Here is a 22,304-nt window from a genome sequence, read left to right as displayed (position 1 = left end):
ATTTGCCTAAGGACAACAGAACTGAAGGTGAGATTGGCATTCATGTTATAATATCTGCAGCTGCTGATGTGATCATTTAGAAACGTTTGGCAAAATCTTTCACATGTTTTTTTAATCCTCAATGTTATTTGTGCAACTGTGCATAACTATTATTTTCTCTTATCTCCTTTGCATTCATGTTGAGACTTGAGAATACAGCTTTGAAAATTGATGAATACAATAACCAGACATACTCATTTCACCAGAGCTTGGAAATGATCGTCTGAGACTCATAACCTCAAGGTCCCCCATGATCAACAAGCCCCTCACTTATTGACTTGTGTCTGACTTGCCTGATATCGATGGTGGCAATACTGGACCCAATAGCCTGATACTTTCCTGACATTTATGCCTTAAGCCAAAATAATACAACTAGTGGCCAGTAGGTCTATTTCTTTGTAAATATTCAGTTTTTACAGTGTAACAATCTATCCAGATGTTTAAAAAAAAATGCACCTTAATATGACCAGCTTGTCACTGAATATTTCACTGTTTAGTGGATCTAACAGGATAGTGGATTTGACTTGTTCAGAAGTCCATAAATAATGCATTGTTTCCCATACATGCGAATGATGTAATGGTTAAAGTCTGCTGCTGATTTGGCGTTCATCTCTGACTTGCCGCCCAGCTCCATGTGCTCAGTCGCCGGTTGCCAAACGATGAGAGGATAATCCTGATTTCGGGGAACACTACCGAAAACAGAGGAGTGAGTATTAAGAAAATCGTCGTACAAAATTTCGCCGATGCATGTAAGAATGTTTCCTCCAGCTAATTGGAGTAAAAAATCAGGTGTAGTTGTGCGCTTTTGGGAAGGAAAGGACGCATAGCATCCCTGATCCCTTGTTCTTTCTGCCGGTGCAGCGCGTGGGTAAAGTTGCTCTCGTGGACACACTCAGGCATGGGATCTGGACCAGACCACCCCTAATGTGTGTGTGTGTGTGTGTGTGTGTGTGTTTATGTTTTGAGTGTGAGACGGGATGTGGTTGGGGTGCGACAGCCCAGTTGAAATGTCTCACAAGTGTCTCAGTCCGTCAGGCGAGCAGCACCCGTCCAAACGAGGTGGAGAAGAAAAAGAGGAGGAGGAGGAGGAGGAGGAGGGGGGCAGCTGAGGCAGACAATGCGGTTTTGCGATGCGTTTACTCCTCAGTTCCACTCGCATCCACGCAAAGATGATGTACCGAAGATGCCGGTGAAGAATTGCACGCAATTCGGCTATTTTCTCTGTGTGAATATTGCCACAGAGATCAATTCTGTCAGGTTTTGATTGAAAACAACAACAAAAATAGAGATGAAATTTCCAATAGAAAACCCAAGGAAACAAGTTAACTGGGACCCTGAGCAAGGTTGGTAAATACTGCATTCTTATTGTCTGATAACTTAAGCTCGGTAATATCATGTAATATAGGCTACTATGAATTCCAGCTGCATCTCCAGGAGATACCTGAGACACAACAAATGACACCACACCAGCCTTATGCAAATGCCTCAAACCTCTACGCTTTGACAATCTCATTCATTGTTTTGTTTATTTCCTCTGGTTATTGTTCTTCTTCTCTTATTTGTGTGATTATGACCTCAAAAGAGCACCGTGAACACAAGACAAAGCAGCAGTGGGGATTTCTTTATTCTCCATTCATCCTCCGTGTGCTCAGCTGTGGGCAGCGCTGCTTCAGCATCAGCCGCGTCAAGCTGGCGGAAATAACATAGACGAAACCGGAAAAGCTGTTTAAAGAGCGAGCATGTTGTTTATTTTAAGGGATTGTCTCCCGAAATATTCTGCATGAGGCTAAATAATGACCAGTGTCAACTTGTAGACATGCGTTAGTTCCAGTAGATTCAAATGAGTCATCTTTCAATCAAAGCATTACGAGGGTTACTTGCCATCTAATGGGGATACCATTTAAAATATGGTTTTCACATTATTTGTTTTGCTTAGTATTTCAGCTTGATCAAAAATCTGATTCATATTTAAATAAACACGAGGGTTCACAATTGACCTTTTGCGAATTCCTCTGTCGATGTTTTATTTTTTCAATTTATTGACCAGAAGTTCTCAATGTGTGACTCATGTTGATTTCAAGCTTGATTTTTTTTTTTTTTTTAGGCTCAGCTGGTGAGATTCACGCCTACAACCTGTCTAGCTCTATATAGGGGACCAACTGAGCCAAGAGCCTATCTGAGCCAACCCCAAATCTTTCTACTCAACCTTACATTTACTAAAGATTATTTTGTAATTTTTCCAGTAAAATGTCAAATTACGCTTATTGTCATGCTGCATGCTGCAAACTTAATGCGTCATGATGACACCCATCATAACTGTGCCTCACTGACTGTAGTAATAGAAAGAACATCTGCATCAATATCCACTTATAATTGGTTTATTTTTGAGGCTTAATTGAGGTACACCTCTTACATAAGTTGAATATTTGCTTGCCCGGACATGCCGGAGACAAGAGTGAAGACTAGGAGAGAGAGAGAATCGGATAAAAGGCACTGCTTTCCACTCAGGCCTTATTTAATTTGCAAAATCAATATGAAGTAGAGTCAGTGGTGGAAAAATGATTTCAGATTAATGCCTCACAGCCCCAGAAATTTGAACCGCAAACCACATTATGATCATCGCAGTTAGGGTTTTTCATCTATGGTCCAAAATTTGGACCAAATCATGAATTATTTTGCTTGTAATGTATATCGCCGGTTTTTCTTCACTGCCCCACTGCCTCTGCCTGGCTGCATTGAGCTGATTTATTCAATCTCTCTTATGGGATGAGATGAAAAGCAATTAATGTCTCAGTTACATTAGTTACACTGACTTGTCCCAATTTGCAATTCATTTACCGGAAGATGTTCTATTGCGTCAGTCGAAATGACATCACCAGATACTGATGGAGGGTCATCGTCTCTTTTTTTTTGCTGCTTCACTTCTCAGTCTTCGTTTTCTAATTCATCCCTTGTTACAAAAAATTGTCAGGCAGTCCCGGCCCTTAAAAGCCTGCGCTGTGAATTGAAAGTGACAAAGTTTTGCACCTTCCCAAGCTTGTGACACCACTTTGCTGTTATTGATTTGCTCATGATACAGGGATTAACTAACAAGATTCATAGCTTCTGGATCAGAGAGAGAGAGAGAGAGAGACACTTCCTGGATGCCCTTGACTCACCAGGGTGGGGTGTATATGTGTGTGTGTGTGTGTGTGGACATTTTACTTAGCATATCCAATAAGTGATGCTATCCCATTACACCGAAGAGCACCTCCTCTCAAACAAATCCATTTTATTTTCCTACCTTCCAGAGGTGCATCATTGCATACATACATCATACATCAGGCTCCGCCCATGGCTCAGAGGCACGCCAAGCTCTCGATCTAAGCGAGCTGGGGGCGTCAGGGGTGAAGGCCGAAGCTCCGAATAGCTTATTCAGGGCTTTATACTCTTTAAAAGGGATCTAAATTTGGCTGCATCTTTGGTGCTTGCCACTTTGTTGACCTGCACAAGCACGCACGCATTTAGTTTAAAACCCATCCCCAAGCCAATGACTGAAAGTGGCACTTATCCTTCTCTTCCATTCTATTAGAAAAATTGAAAACTTACTTCCCAGAAAGGGTCGCTCAATTACACCTCAACCCTAGCAACACTGTCAGGTTTTTGTTATGCGTGCTATTACTCTGGATGCTCGTGAGGTTTTTCTCATGCATTATTTTTGAATTCAATTGCCATGATTTCTGCATTAGAGGTAGAGCTGTTTGCCGCAGTGTTTTGAGGCTCCATTTAACAGCACTAATGGCTTTAATGCGGAGAGCCCCGGAACACATTTTCAGCATATCAATATACTGGCATGACATAGTCTCTCTGCAGCTTTGACTCAGCTGTTGGCCTTATAACAGGCATCTTTGCCGATAGCTTGGAGTGAGGGCTTTGTGAAATCCCTTTATTAGCTGAGGGTAATAAAGGGAATCATTTTCTAATGCTTCATGCAGGAGGATAGGTTTTTAATGGTTGTAATAAGATCGCGTTTACATCGTTCAGTGTGTTGTCTAAGCCTTGTGAAGTGAATACTGCTTTTAAAGGACTCCCAACACTGTACAATATGCTGTATGTTTATTTTGATTGGTTGATTTTCTTTCTAAATGTATGAAAACAGGCACATAGAGGAAGATACAACGGCAATTTGCTGTCTGAATTTGCTGTGGGACATAACGTGCATTCAGTCTTGTTATTGCACCATCAGAGTTGATGTAAAAAATGATCTCAGAAGCATTTTTATCTTTTATTTCAGTTAGTCTTCATGTTGACTATTTATATCTCCAGTCTGTTTCAGACTCAAGGCCTTCAGCCAGCTATTAGAACAGTCTGTTTTTTTCTATTTTTCCAAGATCATCACTGTGGGATGAATCCAATCTAACATCAGTTTCGGGTCCAATATTAACGTATTTCATGTAAGAAAGACCATTTGGCACTTTAAACATTCTCAGCTCGCACAGTGTCACAAGACATTCAGACTGAACTGTAAGAGGTGTTCACAAATCGTCTCCATGACGACGTTCAGACGAGATGGAACAGCTCCTTCTATATGATCAAAAGTACAATTCTTACACTTCAGTTTAAAAGATTTCATTTGAAAACCTTGCAGTTGTTGCTGCTTCCGGTTTGTATGCGAAGCCACCACAAAAGTCAAACACAATTCCTTGGAATACTTTTACGTTCTAAGCATTTTTATTTATTTTTTGTTCTTTGAATAAGAAATTTAATGCCGAGTTTACTACAGCTTTGTGTAGCCTTATACATACCAACAGCAACAATAACACTATTCAATATGGTTAAAAGAATATCGGTTTCAGTATCGATATCTGTACATATGTATCGGAATTGGATCAGAAATTAGGCCGTTCAGCCTTTTTGTCCAACAAAGCTAAACAAAACACAGGTTAGTCATCTCCATCCTTTCTTTCAGTGGCGGTCCAGACCAACCTGGCCCCCCCAAAGAAGGCCCAGCCTGGCATGGTGAAGTCCAGTCTGGTCCAGGCCAGTGTGGCCACCATGCAGAACCCGATGGGCGTCGACCAAAAGGCCAATGGTCACTGTCCTCTGCCACGCCTGTCCATCTCCTCCCGCTCGGCCAGCATTGTGGCCAGCATGGACGCCAGCTGCGATGGCGCGGTAGCGGCTCTCCACTCAGTGATGAAGTGGAAGACGGTGCTTGCGGTGTTCATCGTGGTCGTTCTCTACCTGGTCTGTGGAGGTCTGGCGTTCAGGGCTCTGGAGCAGCCATTTGAGAGCAACCAGAAGACCAGTATCACTATGGAGAAGGCCAGGTTCCTGGAGAAACATCCCTGTGTTACACCAGGTGAACTGGAGGATCTCATCAAAGTGAGTGAGGAAAAATCTAACTAAGCTCTTGGAGTTTCAGATGAAGTGAGACATGTTCAAATTTAAAAGAAAATAAAACAATTTATTGATGTGTTTTATCCTTCAAGCTACTCAGACTGCCAAAAATAGTTTATTACATCTATTTATATCTACCAGATTAGCTTGTAAGAGGATGAGAGGATAATAAACTAAATGAAAATGATCTGTTGAATAATACTGATTTCATCGGTAGATAAAAGGATGAAAGTCAGAGGAGTGACCTTTGTAGCTGCCATTTTATAGATGGTGATTGCTATCAGGGGTAATTAGGGGTTCTTGGGTTAATTAATTCTCTTTTCATTAGGTCGTCACATGCCTTGAAAAGCTTGTGGCTAATACAATACCTTGTGTCCTGCATGTCCTTCAACAAAGAACAAATGCATCAACCTGTTATGTAATAAGATGTGTTATTGTAAATGAACAAATAATTTATTTTACTGAAAGACTTTTAAGTGAGCTAGTTGTCAACCGTATTGATAGCAAGAACAGACTAGCTTAACAAAAAGCGGCAATAATTATTGATTATGGCATCAAAATGGAATAATGAAATAACATTGATATGTGAAATGTGAGAGGGGTTGCTTGTTTAAACCAAAAGAGATCTATCATCTGATTCGGCAGCTCTCCTTTGAGCCTTTTTTTTTATTAGCAAGTTATGTCTCATTTATCTGTCTGTAACTGTTTGGTATTGTTTGCCTCTCACGGCTCTCATGGGGTCACTTTTGGGTTCAAGCAAGCAGATGTTTTAAGCAACAACAACAACAAAAAACATCCGCACTGCACACCTGCTTAGCGACAAACAACAGACGGACACAGTTAGCGACTAGCAAGGGAACAAAGGACCATTTAGCAGCTAAAGAGCCAGATTTGTTCCTCTAGAGTTCTTAAAGACTAAAAATAGAGTTTTGAAAGTAAAAAAACAACAACCTACATTCACTTTAAACAACTTCAAATGTGTTAAAAAGTTGCTCCCTAAATATGTGCGTGCTGAAGTTACGAGTTTCCGTTAGCCACTTTTCCCTTAGCAGCAAAAGAAGAAGCCCTTAGTTGCTCATGTAACTGAAGTGGAACGCGTCCAGCCTGTCAGGATAAGTGGTCATAGGTGGGTACTTTTATGATGAGGACGCCTCTGCTAGTTCCTTCTACTGATGAAAAAGAGGACATGCAGTTGAAAGCTATTTATGGCATCAGAGCGGTTTAGTTGATGTTGTTGCTGAAGAGACAGACACTTGAGAATGATTTTCTTTTTCACATGTAGTTATCACCTCCAGCTCAGTCCTGCCATTACTCACTCTGTGAAACACTCCAGTTCTAACTTTATACTACAGACTGCTTTTTTAAAAAGAAAAATATTTATAGAACTTAATGTAGGTGTACATTGAAAAGTACGATGAAAATGGTTGGGCTGGATTTTAACATTCTTTTTATCAAAAGCCATGGTTGAGATTTGACATATTCTAAGGACACTATTGATCGCTCTTTGCTGGCGTATTTAATGGCATTTCGTTTGGTGCCTACTGTTTTCATTAGACAACTAATCCATAAAACAGTGACTAAAGCTCCATCAGTAGAAACACCTGCGTCCCCCCTCGTTGCTGATATTGATGGGTAATTGTCATAAATGCCATGAGCAGACTTAGAGGCAGGTGCATCTTGAGCAGGAAGCACCATTAATACCTTCAGGGTCACCGCCGAGGTACCCGTAATTCACTGAGCCTGACATCTGTTGGCAAACACGTTGAACAGGGCACACTTCCACATGCGGGTTCGTGTTACATAATGATACATAACGTTAATCTCAGAGAAAAGAGCAAATCACTGTCTTTAGCTTAGCTCATGAGATCAGTCAGTGTGACCCGTGTGCTGCATCGAGTTTCTTAGAGAGCGTAACTGTTCTTCCTTTATTCTGTTTTCAGTTCATAGTTAAACAAATTACTGTATGTAAATAGTGTAACTAGTAAGCATTGCCTACATTTCTTTTTGCATGCATTTTGTGGTCTTTCGAGGGATGACTTTCATAACCATTTTGCATTTAAATAACGTATTCTCTCTGTAATACATGCATCTGTACAGTATGAAATTCTAGAGTAAGGCTTTAAAACACCCACACGTTTTAAAAAAGGAAAGCAGCTCACGGCCAGAAGGGCAATGTTATTTTTACCCGAAGAGTAGTTTCCAAATTTCCATTCCATTTTTTTCGCGATGTATTCTGTCGAACATGTTTAAACAAGGAGCTGTAGGATCTTTGATGATTTCATGAAGAGGGGGACCCACTGCTGCTTAAAGCTCCTATGAGAAGGTTTTAGCTGATTATGAAACAGACTGACATTAATGCTGACGCCTGTGAATGACTAACAAAAGCAAACAAGATCATAACAGACATGATTGATTATTTCTATGTGGTTATTTTTAATGCCTGAATCCGCTGCCGCAGGGTAGGTGTCAGATTGTGACTGACAACACGCTGCAAAAACAGCCTAATTTTACACACTCATTTTGCGGTAGAAAGAAAACAGGGTGAGTTTTTTGTTAAAAAGAAAACAACTTACACAAGTACAGGAAAAAATCAGCAGAGAGGTAAGCGGTACTGCTTTGTCCACAAGCTGCGACAAAATCGACACAAACTAGAAGTTCCCCACAGGAGCTTTAATAATCAACATAATACTAAATACATGCCAGCAACATGACTGACAACGCTTACACTTCAAAGGTTGGCTGAAGCTGTTCTGAAGCATGCTGCTCCTGCCACCGTTCACATTTTACCAATATGGCTTCCGAAGCTTCAATCCTCCAACCACTACCTGTGTGAACTGAAACAGATAACAAGCCAGCAAATCGTTCATCACGTCACGCTTCACTTCTTTTTACAGCATCTTTTTACAGTGTCAGCTGCTTCATATCACATCCCTCTCTCTTATGTCACACCCAGAATTATGGGTACAGATTTAAGGTCACTCCATCACGCTGACACGTACAACGAGAGCAGGATTGGAAAATGATTTGAGGTGTGTCGGCGTGCGGTTGGCTGAATGGGAAGTTTGATTTGTGATGGAATGTGGTGATTGAAAAAAGCAAGATTGAAATCAGTCATGTCCGTTGCAGATGTTTACGCAGAAAAGGAAGCCACATGTAACAATGTTGGTTATTTTGTTTGGGGAATAGGGAAGGAATATATAATATAATTATTGGAAAAGTCCCTTGTGTATCTTTATCAGCCAACAAATGGGGATTTTTGACATCCTTGGATTGAGAATCAGCTGGTTTTGATATGTAAAGCTAAATCATAGCGTGCGATTTTGATGTAAGGGAACAGAAATAACCTTTTTTTCAGTGTAGGAATAGTAGGTACGAGGTTTATGATAGCACCGCTTGGTTCTTCTGATTCTCTTAAGCATGAAAAAATCCCCAGTGAACCAACCACATGGTATTTGGTGTGCTCCACTTTCCGCTCGAACGGCTCCATTTGATGTTTGTTTTTTCTACTAAGCTCTGGAAGACACTGGACTTCTTATTGTCTTTTCCCTTCTCTTCCACACCCACTCTGTTCTTTCATTCCGTCTCAGAGAAGCATCCTTTCTTCCTCTTATCTTGCGGCGTTCAACCTTTGAGCCACAGAAGAGCGATCATGAGTTTGTAAAAAGAAAAATCAATGACATTTTTTTCTAAGGAGAAGTGTGGGAAATAAAAACCTTTAGCATGGTGTGCCAAGGGTCCACAGGGAATCAATTATTCATCTCACAGGGCAGCAGTCACAGACTCCCCGCTGCAGCACTTGTAGCAGCAGCTGAATCACAGACAGGACTATCTCCTGGACAGATTGTATCACCAGATACTGAAGGCTTAAGAGTAATTTGCCTGTATCAACTAATGAAACTAATTTCAATATTACATCTGATGAGGTAACAAAAACCACTCACTAAGCAATAAGTCGTAGAATTACCACCAGCAGTTAGTCAGGGTAATTTAACACAAAGACCAAAAATCATGGAAAAGCAGTGAAACAAACTCCCTCCAAAGATAATAAAATCCACCCACTGACACCTCTAGAATTGACAAATTGTCTTGCATTTTTCCTTTTCGTTTCATGAGTACAACCATGTCTAGTAGGTGGTGGTAAATGGTTTGTGTGCTACATGTTTAATGTTTCTTTGAATTATTTACATCTATCTGGCTTGGACCTCTGTTTAAACCATACGCTGAGAGAAACAGCATCTTGGCTAAAGCTAAGTCGTAGCTTTAACGTGGCATCACACACACACACCGAAAAGGCGGTGCAAGAAATGCTTCCATTTCTGTATGCTAGGGAGAAATGATCAGTCTCATTTGCAACGAAGCGGTGTTGAAAAATGAAGCCAATGCAGAAGTGCGAAATCCTGCAGTTCCTCAAGGGTCCACTTGAGGCTGACTCCAAGAGCTATGTTAGTCACATACACAACCACACAACCACAGCCAAAAAAGACAGTTTTTACAGTAGAAATGAGTCAGCTACAAAAAATTAAATCTCTGATTAGTTATTGTCCCCACAGGCAGACTCTGTATGGGGGGGGGGGGGTGAAACCGCCTCAGCTGCAGCTCTCAGTCTGTCTGAATGTTACGCTGAGACAGGATTTCCATCATGGCAGCTGCTGCCGATGAGTCTCCAGAGCCCCCTGCCGTAACAGATGGGTGACGTCACTCAGGCTGCGGCCTTTAATATTTACAGTCTCTGAATGCCACTTAGGTAATTGTAGCATTTTCCTGTGTGCTGTATAAGGAATTGTCATAAACCTCCATTCTTTCTAATGGGCAGAATTGGGCGAAGCCAGACATCGTTGAATTGCAAGAAGACAAAAAAGCAAACGACTTCACTTCTCAGTTGATTTTTTATTTCAGTAATATTTAGTTTAAAGTCTTAGTCACTAGTTTCAAGTCTTCTTTAACACAGATGGATATTCATTCAGTACATTTTGGTCCTATTAAGAGCAAAATCCACATGAAAGAAGGGTACTCTTTAGGGTCGGTACCACAGCGATCTTTCAACCAGGATATAGACGTAACAAAATGTTTCTTCCTTTTGCCCAAATATGGTCATTTCTTGTTTTAAAGACCAGGATGGCAAAAGCTAAACGGGAGGTTGTCGACTTAAGTGTCTGTGCCGGTTTAAACAAAGTTTGTCATATTTACAATTCCGTACAGATAAAACAAACTCATTCAACAGTAAAATTAGATCTGTAGCGGCGCAGCTTTGACACAGCCTGGTTAGCTGTTTCCAGTCTTCATGCGACGCAACGCTAATAACTGTGATGTTATATTAGCAATACGAATTCAAGAGTGGTATGAATATGTCATTTCACTGAATTTCTACTTTTTAAAATCAGAATAACTCACTTTAATTCATCATTCTGTTTAGTTACGATGATACTCCAACATTTATATTTGCTGAAAATGTTTTATCCTGTCATGTGGGAAGCTCACACTAAAGAATAACACTTTTCCAGCTGCTGTCTTAAGAAACAGCCTCCAGGACTAGTTTCTCCATCACTCAGTCTGGTCTTTTAACAGGTTACTTTATCAGTCTGTTCATGCTGTGTCAAAGCCGTCACTCAGACAAAGCTCCTCTGTGGCGACACAGCAGTGGTGACTCACTGTTATCAAACTGTTTGGTGGAGGAGTTGAGACAAAAATGGCAACCATAGAAAGCCTGTGTGCATATATGTACATCCTGTGTGTGTGTGAGCGGCGACAAAAAAAACTCACGTAGTCGAGATGAAGAACTTGAAAAGGTTTGCTCCGCAGCATGTGTCGACTTAATGTGTGTGAGTGTGAGTCCGTGTGCGTCTGTTGACCCCCCTCGTGTCAGCTTAAGTGTCTGTGCCGTCCACCTACCCACTGTGGGCCCACAGAGAAAGCAGACTTGATTGGCTTTTTTCCCTGTGCCGCTGGGATGACTAATACTGTGGCACGATGTGAAGCCGCGCCGTTATTGACACTAGTCAAGCCTGGCTTATTGATGACTCACTTATCTGCAAATAAACTTTTAGAAACACCGAGCTACCTGCAGTTAAACTACGTCAGGACACGCAAACACCACTCTCAACATAATTTAAAACGTGAATAATGGGACTTTCAGTTGTTGTGTATGAAATGTTTTATAGCTGTTTGTGAGAACTAAGGCTGCTTTAGTGAAGATGTTGATATAAACCAACTGATATCAATACTTTAAATATTGATAACAATGTAAAGTTCAAGTTCAAGTTCAGCTTCAGATGTTCAAACACGAGCTACTGTAGATGTAGTGGATTCTATCTGAGTGTATTTACTTAACTTAAGTATGAAGTTAAAGGCTAAATATGCTGCTATCTGAGTTCCTATAGCACACGTTTAAAATAGACCCTATGTAAATATGTTGTGGACTAATGAATTTCTTAAGAGAGTGAAGTCAAACTCTCTCTGGGTTTGTTGTTCTAAGCTCTAAGTGTTTACAGCCCTCTCTTTCCTGATATGCAGCTTGTCTTTTTGTTTTTTGGGGGCATTTTGTGCCTTTATTGGAGAGATAGGACAGTGTTATAGTTTTACTCTCCTTGGTGTATGGGAACCAAGTGCCAATTGTGTTCATCATTTTAGTTAAAAAGTGTCTAAATTTCTATGCCCTTAAATTACAAACACAACCAAACACAGGCCTTATCTGTGTTTTCCCATTGGTAGTCACCTGTGCAGCTTTGACGCTTCAGGCTGGTCAGAGTAGAGCGTTGGATGTAAGTGATGGCTGCAGAGATGCAGCAGTGGATACTGAGTGGCACCAGTTCCCTCACCGTTAGGGTGGTTGAAGGTGAGAGTGAAGCATCATGCTGGCTGGCACTCTGTTGTCACCTGCTGTGGGGCGGAGATACATGCTGAGAGGATAAAATTCTGCAGGGAGTTCGCTTGCTTGCTAATGAAGCCGCAGCTTAAAAACAATAACACAAACATTAGCAAGGAGGCTGCGGAGGGGTCTGTGCGCTGATTCTTCTGTGCTCTCGAAATGAATAAGAAACAAAAGCACTTTGTTGTCCTAATTAACACCGCAACGCAAATGTAAGTCACCATCCACGTGCCTCAAAAGTGCATGTGTAGAGGGAGGATTTTTCCAAATCTATAATGCAGCGTGAACTTGGCTGTGAAAAAGGCGAGACAAAAATAGAACTTCTCATGAAGTATTCAGATTCCATGTGAGGCTATTTATACTCCTCCCTTGACTCCAGGATTAGATTATTTGGGGTTTATTCTTTGAATTTTTTGCCTTGAAAATAGCCTTGTCTGTGAAAGCCTATGAAGTATCAAGCTCATTTCATACTGGGGGAGTTGCACCGACGGAGTTGAGGTAATCACATGCAGGATTAAGAGCAGGCATGTGCAGCGATGCGAAAGTGGTCCTCCACTCTGTCTGCTTTGAAATGTATGTCACGAGAGCTGATTCATATTTTATAATATGGACTTGCATCTCGCTAACAGCTTGAATGAATAGTCTGGGGGTTGCACTGAATGAAAAGCTGCAAGTTTTTATCCAGACAGGAAAGTGTCGGTAAATGCACTGAGGCTCTTTCTGACCAAAAAGGCAGCTCTAGTGTTGACTTTAATGCCCCGCAGAGCCAATATTTATTTGAGCCTTGAGGCCAAGTTAAAGCTTTTCTCAATAAAATGCCAATAAACAGAGAGTTGAGAATAAAACACTTATAGATTAACTTCTAATGGCTACATAATGAGGCATAGAAGGAGATCAATGATGCAGTAAATATAGAGCTTTGTGACTTCTTAATGTTTCCCCTGACACTGAGCCCTGGCACAACAGAATAAGGCTAACATCGGGGAAAAGAGAGAAAAGATGATTCTCAGCCAGCTGTAGGACTGTAAAAACATGCCTATGCTGAAATGCATCCATACATTTTATTTGGATAATATATCCAGTTGTTTTCTCCCATTCCCATCTTATTTATCTCATACCTCCAGAGTCGCAAAAGCACATAACAAACATAGAAAATAAGCTTAATGTAGCTCATTAGTGAGGGCAATGGCAGCATGGCGTGTCATGGTCTGGCCTATCACAGTGACCAGTAGATCACCAGAATATTATCCCTTCATCAACAGAACCAGCAACATTATCTGAGCGTGACGAGAAAAATAAGTCATGATCTCGAGGAAACAACTGAAATAAAGTTGTTATCATGGGAAAAACTATTATTTATTTTGAGAAAATGTAATTGGTTGCATGTCCCCTTAGGGCTTCTGTAAAATGGAGAAAAAACACTGAATCATTTGAACAGATTTACTGCTGAGTGCTGATGTTGATAGATTAGGGATACATAAGGGTTATATTCTTAGATATAACCAGAAGACCATAAAAAGGAATGTCCATTCATAATATTGGGGTCTCATGTGAGAGCATTGCAATTAAATCGAAGGAATAAATGAAATATAAAATGAATGAAAATTGTTATTCAATGCTTATTTTGTCCAATTAAATTATGTCTTATAACATGTAGAAACATATAGAAGCTATTTTGTTTCAAAAACAAAATGAAGTTACTATACTAACATCATACAATAAAAACAAATTGATTGAATAAACGTCATCCACTTACTTCTACCTCCCCTATTACTAGAGCGAGAGTTCAAGAGTTACAAGAGTTCAAGGTTAATTGAAGGCTCTCCATCCAACATTTACCTCCCCCATTTACCTCCTCTCCTCTCCTCTCCTCTCGTCTCCTCTCCTCCTCTCCTCTCCTCTCCTCTCCTCTCCTCAGTGAGACCCTCCAGGTCGATCTGGAGATAAAAGGCACACTCTGTATCCTTAGTTACCTCAGGAGTGTTACACAATCCGTGGCAGGGGTCACCCACGGACACACATTTAACATTCATCACACAAGCATTGCAGGAGGGGGGTTAATGTGTTCACTCTTTTCAAGCCATGTGACCCTGTGTAGTGAAATCAAAGCAGAAGAGTATATTTGCACGCAAGCTTGCCTCTCCTCTTTGAATGAGAATTCAATGGGAGAGATGTAATACGTATCTGACTGTGCAAGAACATTTTCCATTATCCCAAGTTCAAGTGTAGTTTTTTGTTGAAGCATGATCAAAGTTACTGATATATTTTGTCTCTTTTCAGCATTCTGTAGAGGCAGTGAGTGCAGGAGTGAGTCCTAGAGGAGACACATCCTATAATTCCAGTCACTGGGACCTGGGCAGTGCCTTCTTCTTCGCTGGAACTGTCATCACAACCATCGGTAAATGAAAAAATCCACCTTGTAGAACTGTTCTTTGACAGTCAATACCGCAACCTGCAAACACTATGTATGTTTAGAAAAAAAAAATGTCACGTTGCCACTTTTGAAAATCCTTAAATCTTAATATAAAAGTGCATTACTGTATTGTCCCAAGGCAAATCACAGAGCGACTCTGGATGGGATTTGCCCGCTTCATGTTTGTCCTTGGTGTTTCCCTGTGAAGTCTTCCCCATAACTGCTGCTCAGTGTCTGCGAGTTTAAAAAAGAAACCCCTGTGCCCTCATGGACTGGTGCCAAAAGATGCAAAGTATGGTGGAATAAAAAAGACCTTTGAAGATCAACATTACCGACCTTGCTGATTTAGACCACTTGGTTGAACTCTTTGTTAAGGGCTCTCTTGCTTTCCTGCTTTCCAAGATTTAATTATCTTTTATTAAAAAAAAATTAAACTTAAAAGCCTTTGGATGCCTGAAATCTTTGATCAAATTTTAATAAACAGACATAGTTACATTTAAGAGGTACAACTCCAACATGAAAGCTGATACACTTGAGTTTTTATGCTCTCTCTATTATTCGTCAAGCGAAAAGAAGAGCTCAATGTCCCTGACTTGCTGTTGTGGTGTACTCCTGCTAGATACTTAATTGACCATGACATTTGCTGATATGCATCTGAGCTTTAAGTGGCTTCATTAAGTTTAATGAAGCCTCTGATGTAAAAAAAAAACAGAGCATAAAAAGTGGAAGACATGGGGGCGACGGTAGCCTAGCGGTTAGTGTGCGTGCCCCATGTGGGGAGGCCGAGGTCCTCTGGGCGGCTGTCCCATTCTCAGTTCCCGCATGTCATTCCTCTCTCACTCTATCCTTGGTTTCTGACTATGTCCACTGTCCTATCTCTAAAAATATGGGCGTAACAGGCCAAGAAATAAACCTTTAAAAAAAAAAAAAAAAAAGACATTCTGCAGTTGAGCTACAAATAACACATTTGTTACTTATACAAAACACATTTATTCTCCAGAAATGCCCAAATACATTTTTATTTAATCCTGTGTAAAATCTTTATAATTGAACTGCCCTCAATGTGATTGCACAAATATAACAAATACCAATAGTGCTTCAAATAGAAAGTGGAAGTAAATTCAAACAGCTCATATTGTCGTCACGATTGTTATCTGGAAGAACTGGGTTAATAGGTTTTGTCCTTGGTTTCCCTGGACTCTTCATTGTATCTCTGTCACTTTAGGGCAATAATAATGCAATTTTCTCAAAGTAGAATTTAATTGTTGGCTCTCTAGGATCTTGCTTTCCAGAGACCCCTTAACCATAAAGACTGTATTGATCATGTTGCATAAGACCATCCTAATTGTTTTCCTTCTCAGCTTACTCGTAATACTCCTTTGCATCTTCCTCGGCATCTCTGTCTTTCTTTGCATTTCTTGCTCCCCTTAATGGCTTGGATCTTGATCTTTTTACCCCACCCCTCCCCCCCTCCCGTGTTGTCCTTGTTTTGACAGGTTATGGAAACATAGCTCCGAGCACGGAAGGCGGAAAAATCTTTTGCATCCTTTATGCCATATTTGGCATCCCTCTCTTTGGCTTCTTGTTGGCTGGGATTGGAGACCAGCTGGGGACCATCTTTGTGAAAAGCATCTTGAGAGTTGAGAAGATATTCAGGGTGAGCTGCAAGAGTTTGCAAGTGTTTAAGTGTTGTTGTGCTTGTCTGGTTTCAGATTTTTGTTCTTTTTGATTAGCATTTGCTTCTCAACTATCATCGCATCATCATAGTGTTATATGATCTTTTTTAAATTGCTTTTGCTGTCTGTGTCTAATAGCATCTCCTTTTTGATTTCTCCAGCAAAAACACAGACAGATCAGCCGGACTAAGATCAGAGTAACGTCCACCATCCTGTTCATCCTGGCAGGCTGCATTGTATTTGTAACCATCCCTGCTGTGATCTTCCAACACATTGAGAAGTGGACCACGCTGGACTCCATCTACTTTGTTGTGATCACTCTCACCACAGTGGGAATAGGAGACTATGTGGCAGGTAGATCTATGGTTGTTGTAACCCTAACCCTACATGACTATTTAGTCTGACTTCTATTACCTATTATTCAAGCCATACCTGCCTTCTTCTTTCGCCTCCAGGTGGAAACCGAGGGTTGGAGTATATGAAGTGGTACAAGCCTCTCGTGTGGTTCTGGATCTTGGTGGGCTTGGCCTACTTTGCTGCGGTCCTGAGCATGATTGGAGACTGGCTTCGAGTACTGTCTAAAAAGACCAAAGAGGAGGTGGGGATCATTCAATTAGCACAGCTTAGTATTACGCTAGAGAGGTAGAAATATAAAGGTCATTCAGTTGCTGCCTCTTGGGCCAATTTGGACGATAAATTACTGATTAGACCTGGTTAAAGTCCAGACAGAGAAGACATACACTTATTTATTATCTATGAAATATATTTAAAAAATTGAAGGTGCTAAAAACAGACTTAGGGACCAATGGATTGATTATCTGTAATGACATTTTTTCAATTTTAGAAGTCCTTTAAGACTTGGTCGGACTCATGATTTCTTCACACCATTAAATACTCATGACTAACAATGAAATTAAAACATTTCCTTCTTCAAGACTTTTTGACTATTGTTTTATCTTATTGATTGACACATTGGTGCACAACAATCACATTAGACCGGCAACTTCAAGCCAGTGGAAGAAACAATAGCAAAATTGTTCCAGACATTGCAAAAGATTACGTTATCTTTTAAGAGTGCATCAATAGTTCTCAGAATCCAAATAAAAAGTTGGTTTCAGGACCTTTAAAAAACAAAATGTTTAACTGATGGTGCAGCTTGTACACAAAATTCTTTCTTAATTCTTTGTCCTTCTGTCACAGGTTGGGGAGATTAAAGCTCATGCAGCTGAATGGAAGGCAAACGTTCGAGCAGAGTTTCGCGAAACACGGCGTCGCCTCAGTGTTGAGATTCATGACAAGCTCCAACGAGCCGCCACCATCCGCAGCATGGAGCGCCGTCAGCTCGGCCTGGAACAGCGAGCTCACTCCCTGGACATGCTGTCTCCAGAGAAGCGGGCGTTGTTCGCCAGCCTGGATGCAGGCCGCTTCAAGACTTCCTCCCAGGAGAGCATCGATACCAAGCTCAACAATTTGAGACTGAAGGGGGCCTGTGAGCAGTACGACCATCAGGGGAGTGAGCAAACACCGCAGACGGCGTCTTCCTCTGAGGAGAATCTCTTCAACCTGCGCTTCGGATCCCTCACCAAGCTGGCAAGACGTAACAAGAACCGTGAGCTGCGGAGGAACATCCCAGACGACGCGCGACGGGCGAGTGTTTGCATAAACAATGGCAGTGCCATGCTGGGTGAGGAGAGGATGGAAGAAGAAGACAGCGGGGAGCCAGATGAGGAAAGTGGGGAAAGAAAAGAGGGAAATACCAGTCTGACGAACCTGTCGCAGTATGCAAATGAGCGCTCCAAACTGAATGGGTTTATTTCAATACAGGCCAAAGACGGAGAGAGTGACTAGGTACTGAATGGAAGAGCACTCAGAGACAGAAAGAAAAAAACAGACTGAAAGATACAGTGACAAGCGACGCAATACCAGAGTGCATGATCCTTTGAGATGTTAAAGAAATGTGCCTTTCTGTTTCCTATGCGCAGATTGGAACTGCGCCCAGGAAATTCAGTTATCGTGCCATAGCCATGGGAAGAAAATGTGCTGCCAAAAATGAATGAGCTAAAGAGACAGAAGAGGCTGTAGTGAAAATACCTCATATCAGCTGCAACTTTTTAATTGACCGACTTCATACAGCAGCCATTTTTCCTCTTAGATCATGCTCTGTGTGGGAAGCTAAAATGCTGTTATAATGTCCGCTGTGTTCCAAGTTTTGAGTCATATAGATTTTAGGGTATCTGCCAAATTATTTACTTTTCACCACTTCCAGATTGATCACCTACAAAGACGAGAAACGATGAAAAAACAAAAGAAAGCTACACTCAGTGAACAACTATTGTTAGCATTCAGCAACTTACTGCAGTAGCTGATATTGCTGTTAGCGGTGGCTGAAATGTGCTGTAGAGTTTTGGTACAAAATACAACAGATACTGTAAGACCTACATTCCTAGCTTACACAAGGCTTTTAGCTCGGAAGTAGAATTTAGGTTGCTTACAAATCATAAACCCTGGCATACACTGGTAGAATATCAGCTCACACTGTACGACTGAGTTGTTTACGACGCCCGACCAGACCTCAGGATTTATGTGCTCACACTGCAAGACCTGATTGTCAGGCACGACCTGAGAGCTCACACTGTACCAATTAAATCAGGACACAGCATTCACAATTTTCAATAGAAAACTCCCATTAGACCAAGGTTGATTTTTGGTGTCTCATACTCATGGAAATAGCCTTCACACACACACACACACACACACACACACACACACACACACACACACACTCTCTCTCTCATACATACGATCTGCCTCATCAATAATCACAGGCTTTAAGAAGATAAATCAAAACAAGGATGCCCTGTCAGCTGGAGGTCTCCAGACATTTTCTGCCAGAGTTTCTTTCATGATCAGAGGGGAGCAACAGATTCAACAGGCATGTCTACTGTTGCCATGGTGATTTCAGAAGTTGTCTGTGAGCTAGTGCAGGTAAAATCAGGGGGAGGGGACATAATCCTAGAGTCAGGGAATCAGCTCGTTGCTGTGCTCACACTGTGCGGTTGAATGCAGTCATAATTGATCAAATAAGCAGCAGTAAGAAAAGCTAAAGTTATCATTCAGCAACCTCCCAGCTTATATTACCGTTAGCTAGGTGGTTGAAATGTATTGTAGAGTTTGGTTTCAAATTACAACAGTTAAGGGCTTGGTACTTTCCGAGCTTACACAATTGATTTTCTCCCTTCTGACAAGCGAGGTATGAGGTATGTAAAGAGTGATCCAATCCACTCGTATATACAGCTGATCCTACAGATTGTCAAGTTGAAAGAAAACGAAAAATAACCAATTGGGAAGCAGATCAACCACAGCAAATCAATGTTTACACACATCCACACTGTAACATGTAAAGCCAAATGTTCAGTCTGTCTCTATGACTTCATCCATGCATTCTTTCTTTGTTAATTTTCAGAAAAAATGTAATCCAAAAACTATGACCACCTAGTCTTCCTGCCTGTCAACCGCCATGTTGGTTTACCCTAGATCTCCATGTATATGACCTTCAACCTTAAGCAGAGCAGCACAACTAAATAACAGCATTTAAGCTTCCCAGCCTCAGCCAGATGTCAAAAAGACGACGGTCACCGTTCGAATGTGGTGAATAGGCTCCTTAAGAACTTTGATTTCTACTGAAGCTGTCTTTCCAGCTTCATTGTCTTTTAGCCCTGAGGACTCCCCTGAGACACACGACCAACGGCTGCCTGTTAACGTTGAAGCTTGTTTTTTTTTAACGATGTGGGCAGGACATCCAGAAAGCCATGTCATCCATCTTCAGAAACATCATTGATCTCCGCTTTGTCATCTCGTACTTTGGTGGCTATTTTTAGCTCAGTGGGCTGGTTCAAAAGGACTTTCTAATGAATCGAGGATCGAAGGTTGAGTTTATACCGGATCAATAGCAGTACAAGCATTAAAAACACATGTACAATTAACCCTATATGGCGTATGACTTTGAAAATATAGCCTTAGGGTATATATACTACACACTACAGTTAGAGCTTGTGAAAACAGACTATTCACCTGGATTGTGCATGGTTATAAAACACAACCAAAGCATTTCATTGACATACAACGTACTTTAAAGCTTGATTTGAAGCTTTTTTTTTGTTGTTTTGTTTATAAAAAATATATATATATATATTTCTGAAATGATCGCCACCGTTTTCTTATTTTTCTTTTTGAAGAACAGTGACATGGAATACACCTGACAGACACACGTTTAATCACCTTTGGCCATTCGATTGTCAGCGAAATTAAAACACTTTTTATACAAAACTTTATCACAAATGTAATGACACATCTTAAATATTTTTTTGAATTAATGAATGTGATGCTGTTGATTTTGTACTCACCGAGCATGTTTGCATCTATGTTTACTCCTTTTTTTTTTATAAAAGCCAAGCACTTGAGTTGAACTTCCAACTGAACTGTAAAATATGAATATTAAGTGATATTATGTCATGTTTACTTTTGTATAACTTCTTTTTTTAAACATTTTCTATCATGAATCATCTTTCACACTGAAATAGGCTTTTGTTCCTACAGTTGTACTCACCGACATTTCTGTTTTCAATACAGTGACAATTTACGGTCATTTACCGTTTTCACATCTGTACTGTACTCCTGAAATTTACTAGAAAATTTCAAGTGGACTGCCCCTGAAATCTTCCTGAGTTAGTTGTTCACACATGCACCTCTCAACGGGAGACTATCAATGTTGAACAGGAGGGGGGGAGGGTCTGAGGATGCAAAATACAAGTTAAAAGAATTACGTTGAAGTGGCAAAAAGTAACAGCCTGACGCTACAATGACAATTTTCCCCTTTATATCAATGCTATGTGCAGTTTGACACATTTACAATGTCAAAAAATTAGCAGAGAAGAACCATTTGGCAACCAGAAAACGTAATAAATCAGTTTTATTACATGTATGGAGATTACACTAGTTGTATGCATACAGTTTATGGGCATGCACAGGACGTAGGAAAATTCTGGGTAAAGTCAGATCAAAAAATGTGTCCGTTTGTGTTCAAACATGAAGCTCACCCTGAAATCTTCAGGACGTGTTCAGGAGTTTTGTGCAAGTGTGAAAGCATCAATGGCGTTATACTACCTACTGTAACAACTACTTTTACAGAATAATTTACTGTATCCCAAGCGTGCTTTGCATGCATTTCTAAAGCAGATCCACACACAAACATTTGTTGTACCTGACATAAAGAGTATGAACCATTACCATGACCTTGACCATGACCTGTGACGATGTGTTGTGTACAGTTTATTTTATGAACCGATCACATTAAATGTAGTGAGTGCCTTTTTATCAGATAATAAACATGACATGAGAAATGTAAAAGGTTGTAATTGTCATTTGAATGACTGCATTAGCATACTAAGTTAATTTTTTCTCCATATCTGTGGTGTACATTAGAAGGACAATACATTTCAAAGTCATTGCTATAAATGACGTGAGAAAATTACGTGTGTCACAGCAATAATAACATTAAAGATGACGAGCCATGAAAGCGTGAACCTAAATCTGAAGACGCTTAATGGGATTCTGTCGTCATTTGAAAGAAAGGATTGTGCTTTCACAATGTGGCAGGTCAAGATTTCCTACTTTGAAAAAAAGGACATTTAGTTTATTTCTTAAGAGCATTCATAAGGACCCGTATAGCAAGACATAGGTTTCGGTTGCGCTAAATAAAGATAACCTTTCTTATTAGTAACCAAATTCAGACCAAATCTATAGCAATTAATTCTACAAATTAACCCCACGGTCTTTGGAATTGGAAAATGATTTTTTTTTTGTTTAGACATCCAATTAAAAATTTATTCATTTTTCATATTTGTTTTGGGGCTTTTGTTCTTCTATTGATAGC

General features: G+C 40.5%; 1 protein-coding gene and 1 long non-coding RNA gene across 3 annotated transcripts; one reads left to right on the top strand and one right to left on the bottom strand.

Annotated features, from left to right (window-relative positions):
• Positions 1 to 231: 231 nt before the first annotated feature.
• Positions 232 to 21,778, top strand: kcnk10b (potassium channel, subfamily K, member 10b). 2 transcript variants are annotated; one of them, XM_065966647.1, is made up of 7 exons: positions 232 to 745; positions 4,988 to 5,403; positions 14,564 to 14,681; positions 16,193 to 16,353; positions 16,534 to 16,726; positions 16,828 to 16,970; positions 17,573 to 21,778. In XM_065966647.1, coding segments are annotated over exons 1-7 (1,680 nt in total). In that variant the 5' UTR covers positions 232 to 744; the 3' UTR covers positions 18,221 to 21,778. The 2 variants fall into 2 exon arrangements, with proteins under 2 accessions (XP_065822719.1, XP_020494323.1); XM_020638667.2 differs by lacking the exon at positions 232 to 745 and adding an exon at positions 767 to 1,382.
• On the bottom strand, positions 4,291 to 6,575 carry LOC136183301 (uncharacterized). The gene is made up of 2 exons (XR_010669130.1): positions 6,440 to 6,575; positions 4,291 to 5,352 (listed from the first exon to the last, which is right to left on the bottom strand). It is a non-coding gene; the product is annotated as an uncharacterized lncRNA (long non-coding RNA).
• Positions 21,779 to 22,304: the final 526 nt, after the last annotated feature.

The sequence above is a fragment of the Labrus bergylta genome, chromosome 18, assembly GCF_963930695.1.
Source record: "Labrus bergylta chromosome 18, fLabBer1.1, whole genome shotgun sequence".
NCBI classification, from domain to species: Eukaryota; Metazoa; Chordata; class Actinopteri; order Labriformes; family Labridae; genus Labrus; species Labrus bergylta.
Note: the sequence above shows the minus strand (reverse complement) of the source record. Positions and strands in the feature narration are given on the sequence as shown.

Bases quoted from the DNA above. Each gene is read 5' to 3' on its own strand.
- kcnk10b (XM_020638667.2), top strand. From the start codon at position 1,328: ATGAAATTTCCAATAGAAAACCCAAGGAAACAAGTTAACTGGGACCCT. The intron at 1,383-4,987 runs GTTGGTAAATAC...CCTTTCTTTCAG, and splicing joins TAACTGGGACCCTGAGCAAG to TGGCGGTCCAGACCAACCTG. The intron at 16,727-16,827 runs GTAGATCTATGG...TTTCGCCTCCAG, and splicing joins AATAGGAGACTATGTGGCAG to GTGGAAACCGAGGGTTGGAG.